Source organism: Chlorocebus sabaeus, chromosome 23, assembly GCF_047675955.1.
Source record: "Chlorocebus sabaeus isolate Y175 chromosome 23, mChlSab1.0.hap1, whole genome shotgun sequence".
In the NCBI taxonomy this organism is placed as follows: Eukaryota; Metazoa; Chordata; class Mammalia; order Primates; family Cercopithecidae; genus Chlorocebus; species Chlorocebus sabaeus.
The window spans coordinates 33,554,303-33,580,629 of record NC_132926.1 but is presented as its reverse complement, the minus strand read 5'-3'; the positions used below and the strand labels follow the sequence as shown (position 1 = coordinate 33,580,629).

The 26,327-nt window shown below is 39.1% G+C and overlaps 1 protein-coding gene across 6 annotated transcripts in view; it reads right to left on the bottom strand.

Annotated features, from left to right (window-relative positions):
* The window catches only part of HTR4 (5-hydroxytryptamine receptor 4), a 194,295-nt gene that overhangs the window by 53,936 nt on the left and 114,032 nt on the right, over positions 1 to 26,327 (bottom strand). For all 6 annotated transcript variants that reach the window (XM_008014919.3, XM_008014918.3, XM_038006202.2 and 3 more), the window contains 2 exons: positions 13,430 to 13,583; positions 3,880 to 4,448 (listed from right to left, as the gene is read on the bottom strand). In XM_008014919.3, coding sequence (XP_008013110.1) covers positions 3,880 to 4,448; positions 13,430 to 13,583 — 723 coding nt within the window. The remainder of the gene's footprint in view (positions 1 to 3,879; positions 4,449 to 13,429; positions 13,584 to 26,327) is intronic.

The window sequence follows — 26,327 nt, the reverse complement described above, 5'->3', positions numbered from 1 at the left end:
TATAGCAACATAAAATGGGCCAATACAGGGGGTAAGAGTATAGAGCTAATAATTCTGTTTTGGTTGCATTACATTTAAGATTTCTAAGAGATACCTATATGGGATTGTCAAGGAAGCAAATTGGATCTTTTCTCTGGATCTCAGAGGAGTGTTATGTCCTAAAGATATTGATCAAAGAGAGAACCGACAGCATAAAGATTGTATTTAAAGTTATAGATAGTGAATGTGTAAAGTAAAAGCATAGTCTGAGAAGAGTATCAGGAGCCAAGTCCTGAAGAACTCCAACAGTTTGAGGCCAGAGAGAGAGAAAGAGCCTCTAAAGGAGACTGGGAAAAAGTTGCTGGTGAGTTAGCAGGAAAACCAGGAAAGTATGGTATTAAGGAAAATTAATGTAGGAAGTATTTTAAGAAGGAAGTTAGGCCAACTCTAAGAGGTCAAGTAAGAATACCTTTTCAAAATTGGAAACTTCTATAAGTCAAAAGTTAACCAAAGTTAAAAAGTAAGCAGGAGATGGGGAGGTGTATTTGCCAATTCTATGACACAGGATGAATATACAGAATATAACAAAGAACATCCAGAAATTTCTAAGAAAAATACAGCAAAGTTGTCACAAAAAGGGCCAAGCACATAAAGATGCAGTTTATATAAGAATAAATATAAATGGTATATAACTAATTTAAAAGAGGTTCAATCTGACAAATCACTGGGTAATGCAAATTAAATGATATGGCAATTATTTTTTCACCAACCTAATATTTTTTAATCAAGAAAATATTAAAGATTGATAATATTCAACATTGGTGAGGAGAAGGAGTAGAGGATACTCGATACTCTCACACTTGTAGATGAGAATGCAAATTGTTACAGTGTGCTAGGATGCCAATATTATTGTAAATGTAAAAATTTTAAATGAGCATACCTGTCAATATAGTCATTTCATTTTTGGTAGCTATCTGAAAGAAATTCTAGCACATGCATCAAGAAATGTGTTCAAGAACATTAAAAACAGTACAGCTTGCAATGACAAATAATTGGAAATACTTACATGCCCACTAATAGCAAACAATTAAATAAATTTTAATATGTATTTTTAGTACAGAAGATTATGGAACAGCTAAAACAAATAAGTTAGAGCTATATTTTCCCCAGTGAAAATATCTTCAAAATGTATTGTTAAAGGATAAAAAACAAGATGTAGAAAAGTACATATAAAATGATCCTATTTACATAAAGTGAGAAAGAGTTATGATATTTCTGTGGTTTTTATGAGTGTTTGTAAATACATTGAAATGATCAGCAGACTAATGTTAACTATTGTCTCTGAGAATAAGGGTAGGATTAGCAGGATAAAAGCTGATACTTATTTTCATTTTTTTGGTTTTATGTTTCTTGAATTAATCTGAATTTACTGATGATCTACTTGTGGGATTTTTAAGAAAAATACAAAAATTGTCTTAGTTCTGTTAAGTTAAAACAATTGATCAGAAGAATTAATTTTATAATCTGTTAATCATCAAGAGTTTAAGTTCCTATTACATATCAGACAATATGAAGAGTATTTGCTATATAGTAGTGAATAAAATAGGCAGAATTCCTGTCCTTTGTAAGATTTACCCTCTAGCAGATGCAGGTTTCAACTATTCTGTGTAGGCTACCCTTACTCTTATAAGATTCTCCACTCCCGCAGTAAAACATCACAGACCAACTTCCTGCACTTTTCATGACCTCATGAAGAAATTTATGGAAGACTGTAATCCCAGCACTTTGGGAGGCCGAGGCAGGCGGATCACAAGGTCAGGAGATCGAGACCATCCTGGCTAACATGGTGAAACCCCGTCTCTACTAAAAATACAAAGAAAATTAGCCAGGTGTGGTGGCAGGTGCCTGTAGCCCAGCTACTCGGGAGGCTGAGGCAGGAGGATGGCGTGAACTGGAGAGGTGGAACATGGAGTGATCTGAGATCGCTCCACTGCACTCCAGCCTGGGCGACAGAGTGAGACTCCGTCTCAAAAAGCAAAAGAAATTTGTGGAAGAAAATATGGAGTGTACATCGATATGCCATCTTTAAATTCTCTCTTTGCTTTACAGTCATCCTGCAGATTACCAGACACAGCAGGATTTTAACAATACATCTTATTTAGTAAAATAGGCTTTCTTGGGCTATCCTAGGAACTCCCAAACTCTCTATGAAAAAAACCATCAACTGCTAAACAACTGACTTAGCAAATGTATTACCAGAGCATACGCTGTTTGTAAGTTGTCAACAGCCTGTACTTAGGCAACTGCTAGCTTAAATAGCTAAAACTATTTGGCACCCACACAGAAGTTCTTGTACACACACTTTACGGTTGAATTCTTTCTATGACACTCATGAAGGCATAATAATTAAGAGAGAATGTCAGTTTCTAGGTGTATCCTTTGGGGCCTTTCCACCAGCTGAAACCACAACACCATGCTAGGCTTTAGCTACAAATCTGCCTACACTTGTAGCAAAAATTGGAATTCTTGCTCTGAGCAGCCTCTGAGGCACAGCGTTTATATTTTATAGCAATTCTTATTTTTCTTTTCTTCTTTTCTTACACAGGCAAATGAAAATATCCCCCAATTTTCAGCTGCCAGAACAGCTGAATACTAATCATCATCAGAAAAATTAAATGCTTGTCTCAAAGAAGGAACTACTCCTTAGAAATTCCTGTACATCTCAGGGCAAATAAAAAAATGTCATTGGCAATCCAGTTTTGCTACAGGATGAATGTACTTATCACATATAGCTTGCATAGCTGAGAACAATTCTAGCCCAGGGTGACCAGAAAAGTCTCAGGGTTTAGAAAGAGATACCATAACTAGACACTGAACATTCACCTCCAAAGTCACTCCCACCTCCATCCACCTATGTGACCTTGGGGAAAAAAATCACTGGACCTGTCCATATTCTCTTATATTTCATTTCCTTTCTTGCACTGTTCTATCTGCCTGAATCGACTTCCCTGCCTTTTCCTCCATGTCTCAAATTCTTAGGAAATACTGTTCTGAGTTCTGTGAAGCCTTCCCTAAGCTTCTTAAGCCAAATCAGCTTCCTTTCCTTTCTACCCCAATTCTAGATCGCCCATACGTCCATTGTATCTCATGGTATTACTGTTGTATATTTATTATGGTATGTATTTTAGTTTATCATGTTATTTATGGCCATCTTATGTTTTCAGGCACTATGTTATTACTATTCATCCTAATATTAATAAAATTTTTAATACTATTGTGAATGCTTACTGTATATCATGCCCTATATAAATATATTATCTCTACTCATCACAAAATCCACGAGATGAGAATTAACATTATTACAATTTTTTAAAGGTGAGGAAAGTAAAACCACAAGAGACTACGCAGATGGCTAGTAGAAGCACTGAGCATCAAGACAAAACCTATTTTACTTTAAAATCCATGCTTTTAACCACTACTCTAAAGTACCACCTTTAAATAATAATAGATAACATTTACTAAAGACTTGTTAAGTGTCAGGCTCTGTACCGTGCACTCCACATACACTAGCTAATTTGATTCTCATAAAAACTCTGGGATGTAGATATAGTGATTATTATCTTAAGTTTTTAAAAATGAAATTGAGGTTAATAATGTTTAAACGACCTGCCCAAGGTCACAGAACTCTGGGAACTTGATTCGAATTCAAGTCAGTCTCCCTCCAGAGCCTAAGGTCTTAACCACTACTGTATTCCATGACCAGAGAGTAGAAGCTTTTATAATCTTGGCAAACTCTATGCAGTTTTCAGGGATAACCCCTCTGGAAACAGAAAACTGGAGCATTACCCCTTCTGAGTAATATAAATCAACCAAATTGATGAACTCCCGTAGTATACTCACCTTAGTACATGTGTGGATCCGTTAATGGTTGTGGTTGAACAAGGGACAGTCTGGCCCAGAATGGAAGGTCTTCGGTAGCGCTCATCATCACAGCAGAGGATGATGAGGAAGGCACGTCTAAAAGACTTATTCAAGAAGGCGTAGAGAAAAGGGTTCAACCCGGAATTGATATAGCCGAGCCAGAGGAAAGCGGTCCACACCTGCCCAGGGACACTGTAGTCTATGAAAGGATCCACGATATTGGTGACAAAGAATGGTGCCCAGCAGAGGCAGAAGCAGCCCATGATGATGCACAGGGTCTTGGCTGCTTTGGTCTCTGTCCTCATGCGGTGAGTGCTATGCTGGTCTGCTGACTGAGGCCTGCTCTCAGAGGAGGCTCCTGCCCGTTGTAATATCTGGATCTGGTGGGCATGCTCCTTAGCTGTGACATAGATGCGGTAATAGGCCAGCACCATGAGGAGAAATGGGATGTAGAAGGCCACCACAGAGCAGGTGATGGCGTAGGGCTTGTTGACCATGAAGACACAGTACGTAGAGTTAGAGTTCTGGTTGAACTTCCTCTTTTCTATCTGAGAGTTGGAGGGAGAGAGGAAATGAGGAAAGGAGGTAAAAAGGAAAGAAAAAGTGAAAAAGAAGTGGGAAAAATGGGGAAGGGTGTAAGAAAAGAAAAAGGAAAAATAAGAAAATGGAGGATTGGAAGATATAAAGAAGAGGAAGAGAACAGGGAAAGAAAATGGGAGAATAAAGGAGTAAAGGGGAAAGGAAAGGAAGAAGAAAATTTATCAGCAAAGCTTTGGTTTTCTTATACGCCCACAACCCAAAGAACCTTGATGACAGAAAAGGAACATGATCATATCCCAGGGCTCAGAGAACTTACCTGTACAAGAGGAGCTGAAGGCTCCAGGACAGAAGAGAAATAAAATAGAGACAGAATCATTTATTACATTTACCCAACCAGTAGTGAAATTCTGCCTCTATTCTGCCTTCCCTGTCTTCTTGCACATAACAGACCAGTGTCTCTTAACAGGATGCCTGTAGATCAGTAACATTAGAGTCACCCGCAGTATATATTATAAGTGCAGATTCCTGTCCATTCCCTACTGCTACCCCTCCACTCTCATCCCTGGAAGATCTATTGATTCTAAGTCTTTGGGCAATGAAGCTCAGATATATGCATTTTAAGCAAGTTTTTTTCCAATAATTCTAAAGCTCATTAATATTTGAGAACCATTGCTCCATACCATCCTAAACTTAGCTCTTTTGGGGAATGCCATGGGGCACTTTTCTACAGTCATTTTTCTACTTATTGAATTCCCTGATGTAGGTTTGTCTCATTTAGATAACACAGAGTAACAGCCTGTGTTATAGTGTAACAGCCTGTGTTATAGTGTAACAGCCTGTGTTTTAGTGTAACAGCCAAGAGGGGCCTTAGGGTTTGGGGGAAAGGAAGGGTAGATATTTTAATGGGAGAAAAGAATATAAAGATTGGATAGGGCAAGGTCATGAGGGACTTTGGAACCCAATCAGAGTGAGAACCTAGACAACACTCAATGCTTCAACTTACTCTCCTCCCAGTCTCTCCTGAACCCACTTCATTTAGGTGTTCACCCTAATCACTCCATTGAAAATGCTCTGGTCAAGGCTATCAATGACCTCTATGTTGCCATTCCTCCTTTTAAATGAGCCATCTACAGCTTTGACATAGCTGAATCCTCCATTCTTCTTCTTTTTTCGATATTTTATTGAACAAAAATACATACAAAGTACATAAAGTGTATATACAGATGAATCAATTATTACATAGTAAATATGCCTGTGTAATTTTTGTTCAAATCAAACTATAGAATATTATCGACAACCCAGCAGCCTCCCAAATGCATTCTCCTTGTCATTAATATGCCCAAACATAGCCACTAATCTTTATCATCAGAATGTAATTTTATTTGTTTTCTAACTAAGTATCAAGATAATAAAACACACAATCTGTATCTTCTTTAACTTAATATTGTATCACTCACATTATTGCATGTACAGGTAATTTATTCTTTTTCATTGTTGTATATTATTGCATTATAGGAATAAACTACAATATTACATATTCCAATATTGACAGACATTTGAGCCATTTTTGGGTTTGTGCTATTTTGCATAAAACTGTTAGGAATATTCTTGTACAAGCTTGTGTGTGTGTGTGTGTGTGTGTGTGTATTTTCATCTCTCTTAGGTATATACCCAGGACTGAGATTGCTGTATCATAGCTTGGGTATATACAACCAAATGGTTCCCAAAGGGACTGTATCAATTTATATTCCCACTATGAGAGCCAAAGAGTTCCAGTTACTCCACATGCTCACCAACATTTGGAATTTATTGTCAGTATGTAGTGGTATCTCATTGTGGATTTGTTGGTGATGTTGGTAAAGTTTATTTGATTACATAAGTAAAATACTCCATGTGTTTTTGACTCTTTCCATTGGTTTAGATTAGGATTTGTCTTATGTTTTGTTACTGAAAAGTGTCCTGGGGATCCATATCCACATAATTATAGTGCACTGACATCACTCCTTTTGGAAAGCATGTGAGCCTGAGTTTCTGCATCTGTTTCTTGATTAGCACTCTGGTTCCTTCAATGGGACGAGAGCACTGCCTTCATAATGTTAAAATATTGCCTACATCTTGTCAGTCCCAATTCTTGCAGCTATATCTTCAGTTTCAATCCAAGTAAGTTGCCTCAAATTCTCAGTGTGCTCTGTTGTCTGCATCTTTGTTCCCTGTTTACTATGTCCTGGCTATTTCTTTGTAATTTTAAATTAAATCCAATAAACTTGAATCAAATTTAAGTTCATCATAACCCTTCAGTTTCTTATTGCAGTTTTACTGTGCATTTCCTGAAAACTAATAATGTTAATCACTGTTTTGCCCTTTCGATATCCTCTCTTTTGAATTGATTTTTCAGGTATTTTCCCATTTTAAAAATTAACTTGTGACTCTCTTTCTTATTGATTTTTAATATAATAGTTCTTTTATATTCTAGATGTCCTTTGTCAGATTTATGTGTTGCAAATATATCACTCTGTGGCATGGCTTTTCACTCTAGTATCTTGTGATAGAAAGAAGTTCTGAAAGAGCTTATACTTTTGGTTAGTGCTTTCTGTATCTTGTTTCTGAAATCTTCGTTTACTCCTAAGTATAAAGATACTGGCCTGGCGTGGTGGCTTACACCTGTAATCCCAGCACCTTGTGAGGCTGAGGTAGGCAAATCACTTGAGGCCAGGAGTTTAAGACTAGCCTGGCCAACAAGGAAAAACACTGTCTCTATTAAAAATACAAAAATTAGCCAGGCATGGTGGCAGGCACCTGTAATTCAAGCTACTGGGGTGGCTGAGGCCCTAGAATTGCTTGAACCCAGGAGGCAGAGGTTGCAGTGAGCTGAGATCACACCACTGCACTCCAGCCTGGGTGACAGAGTAAGACTCGGTCTCAAAGATATTGTCAAGAGATGTAAAGACATTCTTTTACATGATCACTTAGCATATCATTATTGTGTTAATTTTTATGTCTTTTTTTTTTTTTTTTTTTTTTTTTTTTTACAGGGTCTTGCTCTGTTGCCCAGGCTGGAGTGCAATTGTGCTCACTACAACCTCTGACTCCCAGGCTCTAGCAGTTCTCCCACCTCAGCTTCCCTAGTAGCTGGGACTACAGGTGTGGGCCACCACATCCAGTTAATTTTAAAATATTTTTTGTAAAGACAGGGTTTCATTGTGTTGCTCAGACTGGTCTCAAACTCTAGGCTCAAGCTATCAACCAGTCTCAGCCTCCCAAAGTGCTGGGATTACAGGCATGAGCCACTGTGCCTGACCAGTTTTTACGGTTAATTCTTCTACTCACCTGAAATTATTTTTTCTGTATGGTATGATATACAAGATATGGATATTCAATTGACCCCTGCAGCATGTATTGAATGGATTATCTTTTCCTAGTTGCACTGCGGTGTAACCTTGGTCACAAATCAGGGGACTGTATATGCATATGGCTCCACGTTTGGATTTCCTATTTGTTCTCTTGAGTTGTCTCTCTCTGCACATACTGTTTTAACTTCTATAACTTCTTAGACATCTGGTTATAAAAGTCTTTGAACTGTGGTTTCTTTTCTTGAAGACTCTTGGATAATCTTTTATCTCAGTATTTCCATAGAACATTTAAATTAATGTCTCAGTTTCTGTAAAAATCTAGAATTTTGATTGGACTGAGAGTAAAATGATCAAGGGAAACTGACATCTTTACAATGTTAAGTCTTCGAATTAACTAACATGGTAATTCCTTCCCTTTGTCTTTTTAAGTATATTTCAATAATACTTTTTAATTTTATAATTTTCTTTGTGTCTTAAACATCTTTTGTTAGATTTGTTTCTAAGTGTTTTATGTTTTTATTCTTTTGTAAATGGTACCACGTTAAAATTGTTGTTCCTAATTGTTGCTAATAGGCAGAACATGGTAAGGCTTTTTATTGCAAGCTGGCTGTGTATTCAGCAACTTTGCTAAGTTAGATGTCAACTAATATTTCATCTTTACATCCTTTTGAATTTTCTCCAGGAAATACTCATATGATCTGCAAATAATGGCAGTTACAATTTTTTCTCTTTCCAATCCTAATATCACTTTCTCTTGCTTTATTGAGCTTGATAGGACCTCCCATCTGATTTTGAATAAAAATGAGAGTAGTTGACACCTTGTTGCACTCCTAGTTTTAGGGGATGAGCCTTCAATAATTTACTAAGTATGATATTTGCTATAAATTGTATGTCAACAGCCTCTACTTGATTAAGGAAATTACCTTCTATTCTTAGTTTGATGAGATTTTAAAAAAATCATGAATGGGTATTGAATTTTGTCAAAGCATTTTTGGCAGCAACAAAATGACCATGTGGGTTTTCTCCCCTTTCTTTTACTGATGCAATGGATTACATTGATTGCATTACAATTCCTGGAATACGTCATATTTATACTGGACCCTGTGACACACTTTCTTAAGGATTGAAGGACTTTTCCACCAACTGTGAACACTGTCTGCTGACAGGTCTTAGTCATCAACCTGTAGAAATAGCTCTTGACTGAAGACAGCTGCTTAACCCTATGTCACTTACCCTTCTTGGGATCCATCTGCATCCAGTGTGAATATACATATGCATGAAGATATGAAGAATATATACCTATATGATATACTCACAAACATGCTGTTTTATTCCTGTACATATTCAGCATCTTGTTTTATAGACTATTATAAGGTTATCATGTATCATCCTCTTGAATTCATATTTTTATCATCATAAAATATTTCTACCTCAAGAAATATTACTTTCTTTAAATTTTATTCTATCACTTATAACAGTAGAGTAACACCAGCTTTCTTTGAATTGTCACTTGCATAGTGTATGTATTTCTATTATTTTATTTTCAAATTTTCTGTCACTTTATTTTTAACGGTGCTCTCTTAAAAGCAGCATATATTTGTATTTTGTTTGATGCAGTCTGACAACTTTGTCTTTTAGCATCTATTCTTTAAATAATTTAATATTTAATACAATTACAAATTCATTTAGGTTTGTCTATGATCTTACTGTTACCTATTAACCTTTTCTGTTTCTTCTTTCCTTGTTTCTATATTTATTGCTTATTTTCAGAATAATACCTGTTTATATTAACACATTACCTCTCTCTTTCTATTAGCTTATTGAATATATATTCTTTTATTATCTTTATTTTAGTGGCTACAACTCATTACAATCTATTTCATACATTTGCCATTTCCTTGGCATGCAAAGATCCCAAACAGTCCGTCTCCATTTACCTGCCCCACACCTGCCTTTTATGCTATTGTTTTCATGCATTTTAATCCTACATATATTTGAAAACCCACAAGACATTAATGTTATTGTTATTTTAATAGTCAATGTTCTCTTACACTATCCACATATTTATCATTTCCAGTGCTCTGCACTCTGTCCTGTGTTATGGTGCTTCTATCTGGGATTATTTTCTTTTTGACTGAAAAATTCTCATTTTAGTCACAGCACAAAACCTGGTGTGGAAAAATTCCCTTCGTTTTTGTTTGCCTGAAAATCATCTTGTCTTAATATCATCTTAATTTTTAAAGCATATGTTCACTGGGTATGGAATTTTAAGTTGTAGATTTTCACCAAGTCATTCCATTGTCTTCTCACTGCTTTCATTTTATTACATGGTCAGCTGTAAGTCTTCTTTTCCCTGTTAAATTTAATTTATCGTTTTTCTCTAATTACTTTTGAGGTTTATCAACTTGTCTCTGATTTTCAGCAATTTTTAAAATGAATTTTCTAGATATAGTTTTCTTCTTTATTTAACCTGCTGGGGCTTTGTGGAGTTTCTTGAATCTGTGACTGATGGCTTTTATCTGTTTGGAAAATTCTTAGGCACTATTTCTACTAATATTACATCTACCCATTCTCTCTCTCTTCAAATAGAATACTAATTATATGGACGTTAGAACTTTTCTGTATTTTTTATATATATACATATGTAACATATACACACATATACATAAAAGTATATATATGGACACACACATATATTCTGATATGATACATATATACATATATATCAGATTGGTCTGTAATAAAATTCTATCCATTTATCTCTATGTGCTTCAATCAATATTTTATTACAAGGTTAAGGTGTAACATCCTCTTGAATTGATATTTTTATCATTATGAAAAATGATATCATCTAAATTCCAGTTTACTACAGGTGTTCTCAGATATGTCAAATCTACTATTAAATTTATCATTATACTTATTTATTTCAGTGTATTTATTAGTTGCAGTATTTGCATTCAATTCCCCCATCCCCTTTTTTTTTGAGACTGAGTCTTGCTCTGTCACCCAGGCTGGAGCGCAATGGCACAATCTCGGCTCACTGCAACCTCTGCCTCATGGGTTCAAGCAATTCTTCTGCCTCAGTCTCCTGAGTAGCTGGGACTAAAGGTGCATTCCACCATGCCCAGCTAATTTTTGTATTATTAGTAGAGATGGGGTTTCACCATATTGGCCAGGCTGGTCTTGAACTCCTGACCTTGTGATCTGCCCACCTCAGCCTCCCAAAGTGCTGGGATTACAGGTGTGAGCCACCATGCCCTGCCAAAAATTCCCCCTTTTTTTTTTTTTGGTAGATGCTCCTTGTCTAATTACTCCATTATCTAGATTGCCTATGAGACTGTTTCCGTTGTCTTTCTATGTTTGTGGTTTTTGGCCCTTTAGTCTTGCTTCTTACAAGGTCTGGTGACTTAATTAAAGGACAGACATTATGTATAAAAAAGTACAGGTCCTCTGGATTGTAGTAGCCTTCCCACAACTCGATGTATCCTGGGACCAATTTTAAAGCAAGTGCCTTACAACTTCCTTATGGAATATATATCCCTGCTAATGAATCTAGACCATAGATTTTGATCTTCGTTTTAAGTTTAGTATTGCAAAGCTGGAGGACTCTTAAAGATTAGTATCTAGACAGAGAGAGATGGTTAATTTTATGTGTTAACTTGACCAGGCATGGGGTACCTACACATTTAGTCAAGCATTACTCTGGGTGTGTCTATGAGAAAATTTTTGGATGAGATTAACATTTGAATCAGTAGACTGCCAATCACCAATCACCTGCCACCAATGTAGGTGAACTTCATGCAATCCATTGAAGGCTTGAATAGCAGGGAACTCATGCTGCCTTACTGCCTTCAAGCTGTGATATCAGTTTTTTCCTGCCTTTGGACTCAAACTAAAACATTGGCTCTGCTGGGGCTCTAGTGTCCCTGCATTTGGACAGGAACTACATTATTGGCTCTCCTGGGACTCTAGCTTGCTGACTGCAGATCTTTGTACTGGTAAACCTCCATAATCACATGAGCCAGTTCCTTACAGTATCTCTCTCTTTCTCTCTCTCTCTCTCTACACACACACACACACACACACACACACACAGACACACACACCCACCCATTAGTTACGTTTATCTGGAGAACCAATACACAGGGATTGGAATAATGCCTGGCATATGTTGCATGGCCTCCTAGATCCCTGGTAGACCTTCTTCTCCATTGAGAACGAATGGATCTTCTCATCACAGTGCTTCACCAAGTGAGACAGTTCAGAACTGGGCTCAGGGCTAAGTTCTCTCAACTTCTAGCCTGGAGGTCTCGTCATTCCCCAGCAGCCTCTACCCACATGATATATTTTCTTCAGGTCCATGTCAGCTGATATGGTTTGGCTGTGTCCCCACCCAAATCTCATCTTGAATTGTAGATCCCATAATTCTTACGTGTTGTGGGAGAGACATGGTGGGAGATAATTGAATTATGGGGTGGTTTCTCCCATACTTTTCTCATGGTAGTGAATATGTCTCACGAGATCTGATGGTTTTATAATAAGAAACTCCCTTTGCTTGGCTCTCATTCTGTCTTGTCTGCAGCCATGTAAGATGTGCCTTTTGCCTTCCACCGTGATTGTGAGGCCTCCCCAGGCATGTGGAACTGTGGGTCCATTAAGCCTCTTTTTCTTTATAAATGACCCAATCTGGGGGTTTGTCTTTATCAGCAGTGTAAAAATGGACTAGTGCATAAGCCTTATAGACTCTCCACATAAAATGGAATAAAGACCTTTTGGGGCAAATGACATGCCTCAGGCCCTGGAGTCTAAGCTTGGAATACTTGTCCAGTTATTTACAAGCTGTGTGACATTGGGCATGTTACTGAACCTTAACCTACATAAGCTTGTGAGCCTGGGTTTTCTCATCTGAGAAATGGGGAAAATAACTATACTTTCCACACAAGGAGGTTTTCAAGATTGTATATAAAGTATTTAGCATACTCTGGCATACAGCTATGTTAAAGAAAAAATTATTCGTGACATTTGTTAAAGCAGTAAAGCAGACTTTATTCAGGACTATCAACATAGGTTATAGCGACTACTGTGAAGGGGTTTTGTAGTAGAAGGGAGAGATTGAAATAGAACAAGGGAAAGTAGAAATTTATGGTGAGTGGAAAACATGGTGAGTGGGGGTCAGTGGATGGAAAATTACCAATAGGAAACATCAGGAGTAAGAGAGGATTCTGGCTAAACAAACCTAGCAGGGCTCTTGCTGAAGACAGGCCAAGGTGATCATAAATCACCTGGGAGATCTGGCGGAGGATGAAGAACCCAATCAAATATTGAGGGTGGGGGATTCTGGCTAAACCAACTTAGCAAGATTCTTGCGAAGATTGGGCTATGCAAAAACACGCATAGAAGTCCAAAAGTCAAGACCTAGATGGGACAAGGATTCAGAAAAGTCTGACTAAAGTTGGGTTAAGGAGAGGATTTTTGTCAGTATGCATTCAAAAGTGTTCGCTTTTTTTTTTTTTTTTTTAATTATCACCCAGACCACTATCAGATTCTTAGAATACTCAACCTAATATTATTTATTCACTTAGGAATCCCATGCAAAGTTAATCAGACAGTAAACCAGTGGGGTCTATGTGGATACTCACCAAATCAATTATGCCAATGTTATTCCAGCCTTGCATTATAGGGAGAAAAGAAATAAATGTGGGGATGACCCAGCAGCCTCCCAGCATTAATGCAATGCGCAGAGGGGTCATCTTGTTCCTATAGACCAAAGGCTGGCAGCAGATGGCGTAATACCTGGAGAGAGAATAGAGGGCAGAGCATAGGAATGGGCAAGGAGGAATGGGAGGGAGAGAGGAGAATACATGAGAGAGAAGAGGGGAGGAAGAGGGGATGGAGCAAGGGACAGAGAAGAGCAAACATTGAGGAGAAGAGTTGAAGGGGAAGTAGAGAATAAAATAAGGAAAGAAGAAAAGAAAGAATAAAGGGTAAAAAGAGGACAGCAAGTGACAGACGAAGGGACAAAGAAGGAAGAGAGAAGGGAGAAAAGAACAGAGGAAAGAAAAATTGATTATATGATACAATACGATATACTGACCTGTGAGTTTCTGTTAATAATAATATCAATATATGCTTTGGATCACATCTGAGAATCACTGCCTACAGTTGGCCCCACAGTCCTCTCCATCTCCCAATATCTGGAGGAGCTCCACACACACCAGAAGGTCTTTTCTATTTCTGGCACTGTTCCAACACTATCCCGATGCCTGTGCATTGAGGAGCTTCTGCCCAGCCCTCTGGGCCTCAGTGTCCAGGCAACTGTAATCTATTTGATTAGAACTTGAGGTGACCCAAGCATCCTCTACATCTGGGCTCTAACCACTGTATCTCAGATTTGTCCCCTTACCTTTGATCACCTGCCTACATGGAAGTGAAGCTCTAAGTCAGTGTTTTTTTGTTTTTTGGTTTTTTTAAATTGTGGTTCAAGGATTCCCCTCCATCCCTCCATCACTGCCTTGCTGAATCAAACTCACCTGAGGAAGTCTTTTTAAAATGCAGATCCCAAGGATCTCCTGAATCAGAGCCTGTTGGTGAACAACCTGGAGCTTGCATGTTGACAAGTGTGTTATTACTGTTCTTTGCTAAGGATACTAAGTTTCCCTTCCAAACGTGTACACTTCTTGGCCTCGTTATGGCTGGGTAGGACCAAGTGACTGGTCCTGACCAATGAATCATGAACAGAATTGGCATGCATCACGTTTGGGATAAACCACTTAACTGTTTCTGGGATACAAGAACGTAAAATTTTGAATATTTCCCGCTCCATCATTTCCTATCTATTGGATGAGACCACCCCACTTTCATTTATTAGGGTCTGACCTCTCTCATGGGACTCACTGCTCACTCTCTTTTGATTCCATGTTCTGCCTGATACTAGCTTTCTTCCTGCCTCCAGACAGAGGTACAACCTGCCCATTCAACAGTCTGGCCTCTAACTTCTAGACCATTCCTTCATGTTATTCTGGCCTTGGAGATCACCTCTTCCATGCCAAGGCATGGCATGGAATTTCACAATAGGCAGAATGCTACAGTAGATCTATCATTTATTTCTCTTTGGGAGAGTACAAAATATAAATGCAAAAAGAGCCTGGAGGCTAAGTCTATTCTTTAAGGTTTTATACCTTTTAATGATGAACCACCCCCATACACCCCTCATTTTATGCAGTTCAGTTTGTTAATTTTTCCCACCTCTTCTTTTCTTTTCTTAATTCAAAGCATAACTAACATAACAATGGCTATATTCTTTGAAGAGGTGGTAGTAGGTTGGGTTGAGAGAGGGTGGAATGAGAAGAGCCCAGTGTTGGAGCATGAGGAGCAGGTGTCTCAGGAGCAGGGAGAGGAGAAATATCCCCTTTTCTACAAGGCATTGAGGAGCAGCTGACCGCATTGTGCCAAGAGCTCCTTGTAGCTGGCAAGCTTGGTGGGGTGTCCAGATGTGGGCCAGAGTGCAAGAAACAACAGGTCAAAGAATGGGAGAGTGGCTTGCTCAGAAAAACCATTGTCTCCATTAAAATTCTGGCATGGCCACAAAATCAAACTAAAGATAACTCAATCGTTGAAAGAATCATGATTAGCTGGATTCCCTCCATACTGTTGGCTTACAAGAAAGGCAAATTATAAACGAGTAGCAAAATTTTCTGAATGGTGATATTCATAATCATCAGATATTGTATGTTAATAATAACATACAATTAATGATGAATTTGAAGTGGATGAAATATACTTTTTTTTTTTTCAAATTTTGTTTCCTTCTTGATTTCCCGTTAGGGGGCAAGTTTCTTTCCGTTTAACATCCTTCCTCCTTTCTCTTGTTATTAGCACTTCAAATCCTTCGGGAGTTATCTCTTTGCTGTTGCTATAGTGTTGTTGGGAAAACAAATGATGGGGCTCTGACTTTTCTAGCCTAGGAGTCACATGATCAGACTTTCTCCTGGGACTCAATGTCCTGCAGAGGGATGCAAGGTGGGTAAGTTAGCAGAGGGCCCTTTATCCCAGCAGCAGCCCCCTGGCAGGGCTGGGATTCATTCTTGCTCCTTGGATTCTTTGCAGCATGCTCTTACCCATCAAGTCCTCACTCCTTAGCTCTCTCTTTAAATAAACTACCTCATATATTTCCAATACATTCTCTTTCTGCTTAAGCTGGTGTCATGGGTTGAATTATGTCCTTCCTCTTCCAAAAGATATGCTGAAGTCCCAACTCCCAGTAACCTTGGAATGTGACCTTATTTAGACACAGGGTTTTACAAGAGCCAATCAAATTAAAATGAGGTCTTCAGGGTGATCCTGAATCCAATGTGACTGATGTCCTTATGAAAATAAAAATTTTGACACAGAAACTGATATGCACAGTAGGAAGGTGGCCATGAGAAGATGGAAGATTGGAGTGATGTGTCCATAAGCCAAAGAACACGTAAAGTTGCCAGCAACCAGCAGAAGCCAGAAAGAGGCAAGAAAGGATCCTTCCCCTACATGTTCCAGAGGGATAACGGCCCTGCTGATACCTTTATTTCAGACTTCTAGCCTTTAGAACAGTGAGACAATAAGTGTATATTGTTCTAAGCCATCCAGTTTGTGGTACCTGTTATGACAGCTTTAGCAAACTAATACAGTTGGCTAACAGCAATCTGTTGCTTGCAAGTAAAGTATCCTGCCTCACACAGAGCAGTAAAACTGGCTTGAATACCAGATATATCTTTCATAGTATACTTTTTTTCTAAGTAAGAATGTCTTTTGTTTCATTCAATATACTTTCAGATCGTAGCTCAAGTTTTGGCATCCTTTCTTCTAAAAAGGCAATAGAGAGATAAATGAAGAATGAATTCTGCCCTATCGTTGTTGTGTAATCAATATAATTTTTGAGGTTTAGAACCAGGTGCTGAGATGTTACCAAGAGCAGATTTCAGAAATTTTGGTTGGATCTCCAGTGTCACAAAAATCCAAAAGTTCAAAAACACAAGGCCAAACTAAGTATCCTGCAGGGCACTATTCACCACAACCAAGGTATGGAACCAACCTAAGCATTTATCAGTGGATAAATTAATATAGAAAATGTGGTATATACACATGATGGCATATTATTCCGCCATAAAACAAATAAAACTCTGTCATTTCCAGCAGCATGGATGGAACTGGAAGACATTATGTTAAGTGAATAAGCCAGGCACAGAAGGGCAAATATTGCATGTTGTCACTCATGTGAGGGAGCTAAGAAAATTGATCTCATGGAGGTAAAGCGTAGAATGACAGTTACCACAGGCTGGGAGGGGTAGTATGTAGGGGGAGTATGAAGAGGGGTCAGTGACTGCTTACAAAAATACAATTAGATAGTGGGAATAAGATCTAGTATTTGGGCGGCATAATTGGGTGACTGTAGTTAACAATCATTTATTGTATCTTTCAAAATAGCTAGAGGAGTAGATTTGGAATGCTCTCAACACAAAGAAATGGTAAATGTTTGAGGTGATGGGTACCCCAACTACCCTGATTTGATCACTACACATTGCATGCTTGTATCAAAATATCCCATGTACCCCATAAGTATGTACAACTATCATGTAACCATAAAATTTAAAATCTTTTACATAAATAAATAATATCATGCAGGATAAAAAGTATGTTTGAGAAAGCAGGGTGTTTTACCTGAGAAAATTATTTGATTTCCATAAATGGATGTGGATGTTTAGAAGGTTATGTTGGGAAAATAATAGAATTTACAGAAGAGGGCTTTAGAATGTATGGTTATATTGGTGCTCATAAAATTTTTATGAAAGCCTTTCTTTCTAAATCTAGCTTGGCCAGGGCTACTGCCAGTTTCCCTTGACATAATGAACAATAATATTGTCCTACATTCTGCTGTCCAAATGTTCTATGCTTTAATTTGCTTCACCCTAGATTTCTAGGAGCTGCTGCTACATAGAATTAAATAGTAGTAACAGGCTTCCTTTTAAAATTCAACTTAAAGGAGGATACTGTGAATATAGTACACATTTTACCAATCCCTTACACATTTTTTAAATTTGAGACAGAATCTTGTTCTGTCTGTCCCAGGCTGTTGCGCTTATGTGATCTTGGCTCACTGTAACCTCCGCCTCCCGGGTTCAATTGATTCTCCTGCCTAGCTCTCTGAGTAGCTGGAACTACAGGTGTGCACAACGACACCCAGCTAATTTTTGTATTTTTAGCAGGGACAGGGTTTCACCATGTTGGCTAGGCTTGTCTTGAATTCCTGGCCTCAAGTGATCTACCCGCCTTGGTCTCCCAAAGTGCTGTGATTACAGACATGAGCCACCAAACCTGGTCCCCTTACACATTTTACGTATATATTCAGTTCCTTGGAAAATGCATGCCAGAAACAAAGTGCCTGGACAGCCAGCCCATCCTGTAGGGGGCTAAGGTGGAATACATAGAAACACGCCCAAACACAGATGTAGAAAGTTGCTCTTGCAGGATCTGGAGTGGTTAGGCAAGGGTAGGAAGAATCCCTTATCTCCTTTTTAAAATTATTAATAAGTAAAGGGGGAAAAAAATTTTATTTTACTTAAATTTAAATTAGGTTAGGTAAATTGTTAGTGACAAGTGAGGATATGAATAAGAAAAATACTGAATTATGTCTAGGTATATGTTTTACTTGCATTTTGACCTCTACATCTTCTTCAATCTGGTCCTCTGTCTTACAGTAAACATGATTTGATTTTTGAGTGGGATTGAGTATAGAATATAAGGTTCTTATTTAGAGCTCAAATTCCAGCATCCACTTAACTTTATGTGCTCAATAGTCACACCAAGGCCTGGCACCCTTGAGGCAGCAGCCCTAAATAAGTGACCTCATATCCTTCCAATGTCTTTCTGATCTTTGCTTTCAAGGAAAAAATCTAGAAAAGTAAACATCCTCTGAAGGCCAGACTCAAGAATGCAAATTAAGTAGGGGAAACAAACACCACTGAATAAAGGGATTAATAAAAATTGAGTTCTAGTGTTAACTAATGGTGCTTCCTTAAAATTTTAATATTTGTCTGTAGATAAGACTAGACATAAATCTGATAACTTGACTTTTATATGTTGTGGCCGATTTTCAATTCCTATATTTGGATTACAATGTCCCTGTTAATAACAGAAAGAAAACTGACCTGTCATGAACTACTCCTGCAACACATAAACACCACCACCAGACAGAATTAGCTAATTAAATTTGCAAGTTCTTTGGAGGGAGGTAAGGCGAAAATGCACTGGCTGATTTGATAATAATAGCTACTATTTATTTACTGAACAAGGGCTCTGCCCATTTGATCTCATTTAATCCTCACAACTATTAGATTGGTGCAAAAGTAATGGTGGTTTTTGCCATCAAGAATAATGGCAAAAATCATGATTATTTTGCACCAACCTAACACTTTTGAGACAGGAACTATAAATATATCCATTTCACAGATGAGGAAAGGGAAGCACAGGAGTATTCGAAATTTGCCCAGTCTCACAGGTGGTAAGAACTGAGCTGGCATCTAGCCTAGGCAGCCTGACTCAAGAGCCAGGACATAAACCTCCCATCATTTCACTTAACTGCCTCTTCCATTGAAAAGACACTTTGGAAACAATCAGAACTTGAAAATACTGAATCTCAGAACTTGAAGGATGCTGAGAATCATGAAATCTTCAAGTCCTCTGATACAGTTTGGCTGTGTACCCCCACAAATCTCATCTTGGACTGTGGCTCCCACAATTCCCAGGTGTTGTGGGAGGGACCCAGTGGGAGGTAGTTGAATCATGGGGGTGAGTCTTTCTCATGTTGTTCTCATGATGGTGAATGGGTCTCACAAGATCTAATGGTTTTATAAAGGGAATTTCCCTGCACAATCTCTCTTCTCTAGTCTGCTGCCATGTGAGACATGGCTTTCACCTACCATGAATGTGAGGCTTCCCCATCCACATTGAACTGTGAGTCCATTGAACCAGTCCATTGCCCAGTCTTGGGTATGTCTTTATCAGCAGCATGAAAATGGACTAATACAGTAAATTGGTACCAGGAGTGGGGTGATGATGAAAAGATACCCAAAAATGTGAAAGTGATTTTGGAACTGAGTAATAGGCAGAGGTTGGAACAGTTTGGAAGTCTCAAAAGAAGACAGGACGATGCGAGAAAGTTTGGAACTTTCTTAAGACTTGCTGAATGGCTTTGACTGAAATGCTGATAATGATATAGACAGCAAAATCCAGGCTGAGGTGGTCTCAGACAGAGACGAGAAACTTGTTGGGAACTGGAGCAAAGGTGGCTATTGTTACGATTTAGCAAAGAGACTGGTGGCATTTCACTGCTGCCTTAGAGATTTGTGGAACTTTGAACTTGAGAGAGATGATTTCGGGTATTTGGTGGAAGAAATTTCTAAGCAGCAAAGCATTCAAGAGGTGACTTGGGTGCTTTAGTTTTATAAGGAAAGCAGAGCATAACATTTTGGAAAATTTGCAACCTGACAATACAATAGAAAAGAAAATCCCATTTTCTGAGGAGAAATTCAAGCTGGCTGCAGAAATTTGCATAAGTAACAAGAAGCTGAATGTTAATCCCCAAGACAATGGGGAAAAGTCTCCAGGCCATGTTAGAGGTCTACATGGCAGCTCCTCCTATCACAGGTCTGGAAGTCTAAGAGAAAAAAAAAAGGTTTTGTGAGCCAGGCCCAGGGTCTCTGTGCTGTGTGCAGCCTAGGGACTTGGTGCCGTGTGTCCCAGCCACTCCAGGCATGGCCAAAAGGGGCCAACATAGAGCTTGGGCCATGGCTTCAGAGGGTGCTTCCATGTGTTGTTAAGCCTGCAAATGCACAGTAAGTCAAGAATTAAGGTTTGGAAACCTCCACCTAGATTACAGAGGATGTATGGAAATAACTGAATGCCCAGGCAGACGTTTGCTGCAAAGGCAGGGCCCTCATACAGAACTTCTGCTAGAGCACTACAGATGGGAAAAGTCAGGTTGGAGCCCCTGTGCAGAGTCCCTACTGGGGCTCCACCTAGTAGTACTGTGAGAAGAGGGCCACCATCCCCAGACCCCAAAACTGTGGACTCACCAACAGCTTGCACCATGCACCTTGAAAAGCCACAGACACTCAATGCCAGCCTGTGAAAGCAGATGGGAGGAAGTCTGTACCTTGCAAAGCCACAGGAGTGGAGCTGCCCAAGACCATGGGAACCTACCTCTTGCATCAGCATGACCTGGATGTGAGACATGGATTCAAAGGAGATCATTTGGGAGCTTTAAGATTTTACTGCCCCGCTGGATTTCAGATTTGCATGGGGCCTGTAGCCCCTTTGCTTTGGTCAATTTCTTCCATTTGGAATGATTGTATTTACCTAATGCCTGTACCCTCATTGTATCTAGAAAGTAATTAACTTGCTTTTGATTTTACAGGCTCATAGACAGAAGGGACTTGCCTTGTCTCAGAGGAGCCATTGGACTGTGGACTTCTGATTTAATACTGAAATGAATTAAGACTTTTGAGGAACTGCTGGGAAGGTATTATTGGTTTTTAAATGTGAGGACATGAGATTTGGGAGAAGCCAGGAGTGGAAGGATATGGTTTGGCTGTGTCTCCACTCAAACCTCATCTTGTATTGTGGCTCCCACAATTCCCATGTGTTGTGGGAGGAACCCAGTTGGAGGTGGTTTAATCACTGGGTGGGTGTTCCCCATGCTCATGATGGTGAGTGGGTCTCAAAATATCTGATGGTTTTATAAAGGGGAGTTTCCCTGTACAAGCTCTCTTCTACTGTCTGCCACCATGTGAGGTGTGCCTTTCCCCTTCTTCCATGATTGTGAGGCCTCCCAGTCATGTGGAATTGTGAGTCCATTAAACCTCTTTCTTTTGCAAATTGCCCAGTCTTCGGTATGTCTTTACCAGCAGTGTGAAAATGGGCAAATACATCCCCTCTGAAATGAAGTGTGTACCCAAATCTGCTTAATTTTTCTAGGGATTTGGAACTCACCAGGTCCTACTGCAGTACATTCTAAACTTAAGGGCATCCTAAAGTTAAGAAAGTTTCCTCTAAAAATCAATTTTTGGTAACTTCCAGTTTTTCCCTCTGGCTTAATTTAAATTTCTACCTAATTCTTTTTCTGCATAGTGGTTCTAGAGACATCTAAAGAGAGCTTTTACATCCCTCTGAAGTCTTATTTTCTGCAGGTAAAAAATTCCTTATTGCTCTCAACCAGGGGTGACTTTGCTCACCAGGAGACATTTGACAATGTCTGGAGACTTTGTTGTTGTTGTCGTCGCAATTGGGAAGGAAATGCTACTGGCAGCCAGTGGGTAGAGGTCAGGAATTCTGCTCAACATCATACAGTGCACCAATAACAATACTGGTCTATGTCAGTAGTGCTGAGATTGAGGACCCCTGGTTTAGATAAGGAGATTTTCACCAATAGCAGGAGTGGAGCTCCTTGTCCTCTACATGTACTATAGCATGTCACTATCTCTTAAGAGTGGGGTGCCACATGGACAGCACTATGTTCTGGTGCATCCTATATGGACCAAAAACCACTGCATTGCCTTCCACTTTGCTCACCATAACTCAATATAGCCTAGGGGATACCCAGAAGCACAGGACACCTGTGCCTCTCAAAAAGAAAATGATCTAGGACAGGAGGTGAGAAAACTGTCCCCCAACTGATGTATAAGCTCCATGAGGGCAGCAATGTTTGCCTTGTTCTGCTTTGTGTCCATGATCACTAGTACAATGCCAGATATATTTTGGACACTGACAAACTGGATTTTTAAAAAATGATAAACTCTCAATCACTACCAAGTACAATAAATTCCATAAAAATATGTTACCAAATTTTGGAGATGTGAACAGGCATATCTAGTAGAGGGATGGGGAAAGACTTTCTTCAATAGTGGTTTTTTAAGTCAAATGTTAGAGACTAGGTCAGGATGGTGGATAAGAAAGGGTAATCTAGGTGCTGTAGACGGCATAAAAAGGCTTGAAGAGAGCAATTATATATATGAAATACATACCCATAAATGTATATTCCTATATCCATATATCCCTATAAACATAAGAGTAAAGTTCATGAAATTGTAGGGTGTTCACAAGGAAGTAGACAAAAATAAGCCTAAAATGACTGACTGGGGCACGTCTCAGAGCAGTGGTTCTCAAATTGTATCATCTGTCAGAATCACTTAGAGGATTTGTTGAAACACAGATTGCTGGTAGGTCTGGAGTGGGGCCAAATAATTTGTATTTTTGATATGTTCCCAGGTGATGCTGTTGCTAGTGGATTGGAGAGCACACTTCGAGAACCATTGTCTTAGAGGTTTTGAATATTAGGGTAGGAGGAGTTACCAAAAGATTTTTAAGCTGGAAAACGTCCATCATAATCAACATTGCTGCGTGCTTTACTAAAGAAGCTGAATTAAAACAAAGTCAAGAGAAGGAGATGTTGATTCATATGCTAGGTGGACAGTGTTGAACAGGAAAAGTAATTGTCTCATCTCAGGAATACATGAATCAGCAAGATATGTTCTCCAGCCTTCCATTGGGTATCTCCCATTCTTCCTTAACCAGAAAACTTTTACAAAGTAGTTAAATGAATGTTCAAATGATGAGTGAAGTTCCAGATGGCCAGGATTAACTAAAATGAAGCAAGGATATTTACAAAGTAATTTCTTATGCAAAACATTTCAAAAGTATTGCTCATAAAACTCCATTAAAATCCACTTTTGTAGACCAGCCACCAGCTTCTCCCACTGCAGCCATGTGCAAATGTGTGATCAAATTGCTTTTAAATGTCTCTGGGGACACAATTTACTTTGACAACTCTTAGTAGACAGCCATGTATTTTTAAGTACCATGCTAATCCCTTCCGTGCTCCTTCTGCAATTAAGGAAAATTCTACCTCCTCACTTCCTGCCCTCCCAACCACAGAAAAGGCACAAGAAGTAGTGGTAATAACTTGGAATTCTAGACTGTGAGAATTGGAGGGGATAGTAGCAGGCAACTTTATGTCTTCACAATTGGGTACCAACTTTCCCTGCCTTAACTACTTACTAGCTCTGTGGTCTTAGAATCAGTTACTAACCTCAAGAAGATCCAGTTTCCTCATCTTCAAAGTGGGAATAATTATGTCTACCTCCAAATATGCCTCTCCTTCACTGTCAGAATTGATGAAATAATATGTTTAAAACATAGGAAGTTCTTGGCACATAAATATCTGTTTAATACATATTATTATAAACAGACTCAAATATATTTTGGAATTGTGAGCTCTACATTATTTAACAAATAATAAAAAGTCACTTGGTTCAACATCTTTCCCTAACAGTTGATTCTAAGAAATATAAAGGTGAATGAATTGGTCTCTAAAGGCGAATGAAAGCATTAAGGCCATATTTGCTATGCGTAATGGAGTTGGTTACATGTAAGATCTAGTAATCATACATTGTCGCTTAAGCTGCTGAGTTTTGATGTAAATATTACATGCCAATAGATAACAACAGGGTAAACAAGTCATGTATAGCTTGGGGCAGCTGTGGGGTTCACTGGTTGAATAGCAGTCCTCCTAGCAAAAGGTGGTTCAATACATTTTTGTAGCAGAGCTCTGGATGAAGAAACTTGTGTTTCTGTTCTTAGTAATTCTTTTTGGTTATATTTTAGTTCCCCTTGTTCCCCCTTTGAGGAGGTGGAGAAGACAGAAGAGCAGTAGTAGCTTTAAGAAAAACTAAAGGCATCTTCCCTGTGGTTCCCAGGCTTGGCAAGCTTCCAGGCACCTGGAGGATCAGTGAGGAAGACCCAGCAGAGATATTCACCAGGAGCTGGAGACAGAAAGAGGGGCTGAGGAAATAGCCAACAGCAGAGGCAGGACTGTGGGTTCCAGGAAGGAAAAACTGTAGAGGTAGGGGGACAGAGAGAGACTCCTTTCTGTCAGAGATCTGGAGGACATCAGTTTGGGCCCTTGCAGGAATTATAATCCCATGAGCAATCTTCAGATTTAATGTTTATTATGTTCCTATCTTAAATATTCTTCTGTGGGTGGGCACGGTGGCTCACGCCTGTAATCCCAGCACTTTGAGAGGCCAAGACGGGTGGATAACTTGATGCCAGGAGTTTGAGACCAGTCTGGCCAACATGGTGAAATCCTGTCTCTACTTAAAATACAAAATTAGCCAGGTATGGTGGCGAGCACCTGTAATCCCAGCTACTCGGGAGGCTGAGGCAGGAGAATTGCTTAAACCCAGTAGACGGAGGTTGCAGTAAGATGAGATCCTGCCACTGCACTCCAGCCTGGGTGACAGAGTGAGACTCCATCTAGAAAAAAAAATTATTCTGTACCTTCATGATAATAAAATTTGTAAGAAAGGGAGTGTCAGCCATCTAGAAAGGCATTTTATAACAGACTACAGGAAAAAGAATAACCTGCCAAAACTGTCATCTAAAAACATCTTGGCAGAGCTTACTGGACACACATAGAGGTTACCAAAGTGTTATAGCATATATATTAATTAATCAATCTGCCAGCAGATACTGACTGATTGTTCCACTGACTCATTGAGACTCAGATCAGGGGTCACATTCCCTGTAAAGTCCTCGCTGGCCCTCAAAATCAGTGAATGGTTCTCCATCTCTGCTCTGGTTTTTTACAGTACCTTGTATGTATCTGTAACACAGTATTTTCCTAACTATATTGTAATTGTCCACATTCTTTTCACCTGCTACAACTACTACTATTCCTGCTACATACACCATTCATTTATTGATGGCACACTATATGGCAGGAAGTGTATTCCATGTTATATCTAATTTCTAAAGGAACTCTACAAGGCAGCACCCATCCTCATTTCAAATATGAGAAAACTGGGGCTTGGAGAGTTGAATCCACTTGCCCAAGATCATACAACTAGGTTATGGTAGAACTTAGTCTTAAACCCACATCTGCTGAAGTCTATGCCTTGGTGACACTGGTAAGTGGGACAAGGCTAGACAAAAGTGACTATATCTAGAAAGAGGAGAAGACCATGTAGTGCCCTAGAAGCTTTATGGGCTGAGGACACACAAGAAAAAGACATATTTAATGATGAACTTGATAGATAAGGTAATATACAGGAAGAATAACTCAGGAGCTATTACAGTAATCCAGAAATGAGATGGGAAGAAGTAATAAAGAAGAAGATGTATTTCAAAGATATTTATAGGAGATGGCCAAGACAGCAGACTAGAAGCAGCTAGTGTGCACAGCTCTCATGGAGAGGAATGAAAGAAGCGAGTAAATACAGCACCCTCAACTGGCACATCCACATCCACATATGGGGACTACTCAAGGAAGTAACTCGACCCACAGAGAATGAAGATAAGCAAGGCAGGACGTTGGCCCTCCTGGAAGTGACATGGATCCAGGGGAACCTCCCCTGCCCGGGAAAGTAGTGAATGAATGTGTGACCCCTGGAACCCATGATTCTGCCACAGATCTTTACAGCCCTTGGGTCAGGAGATTCCCCTGTG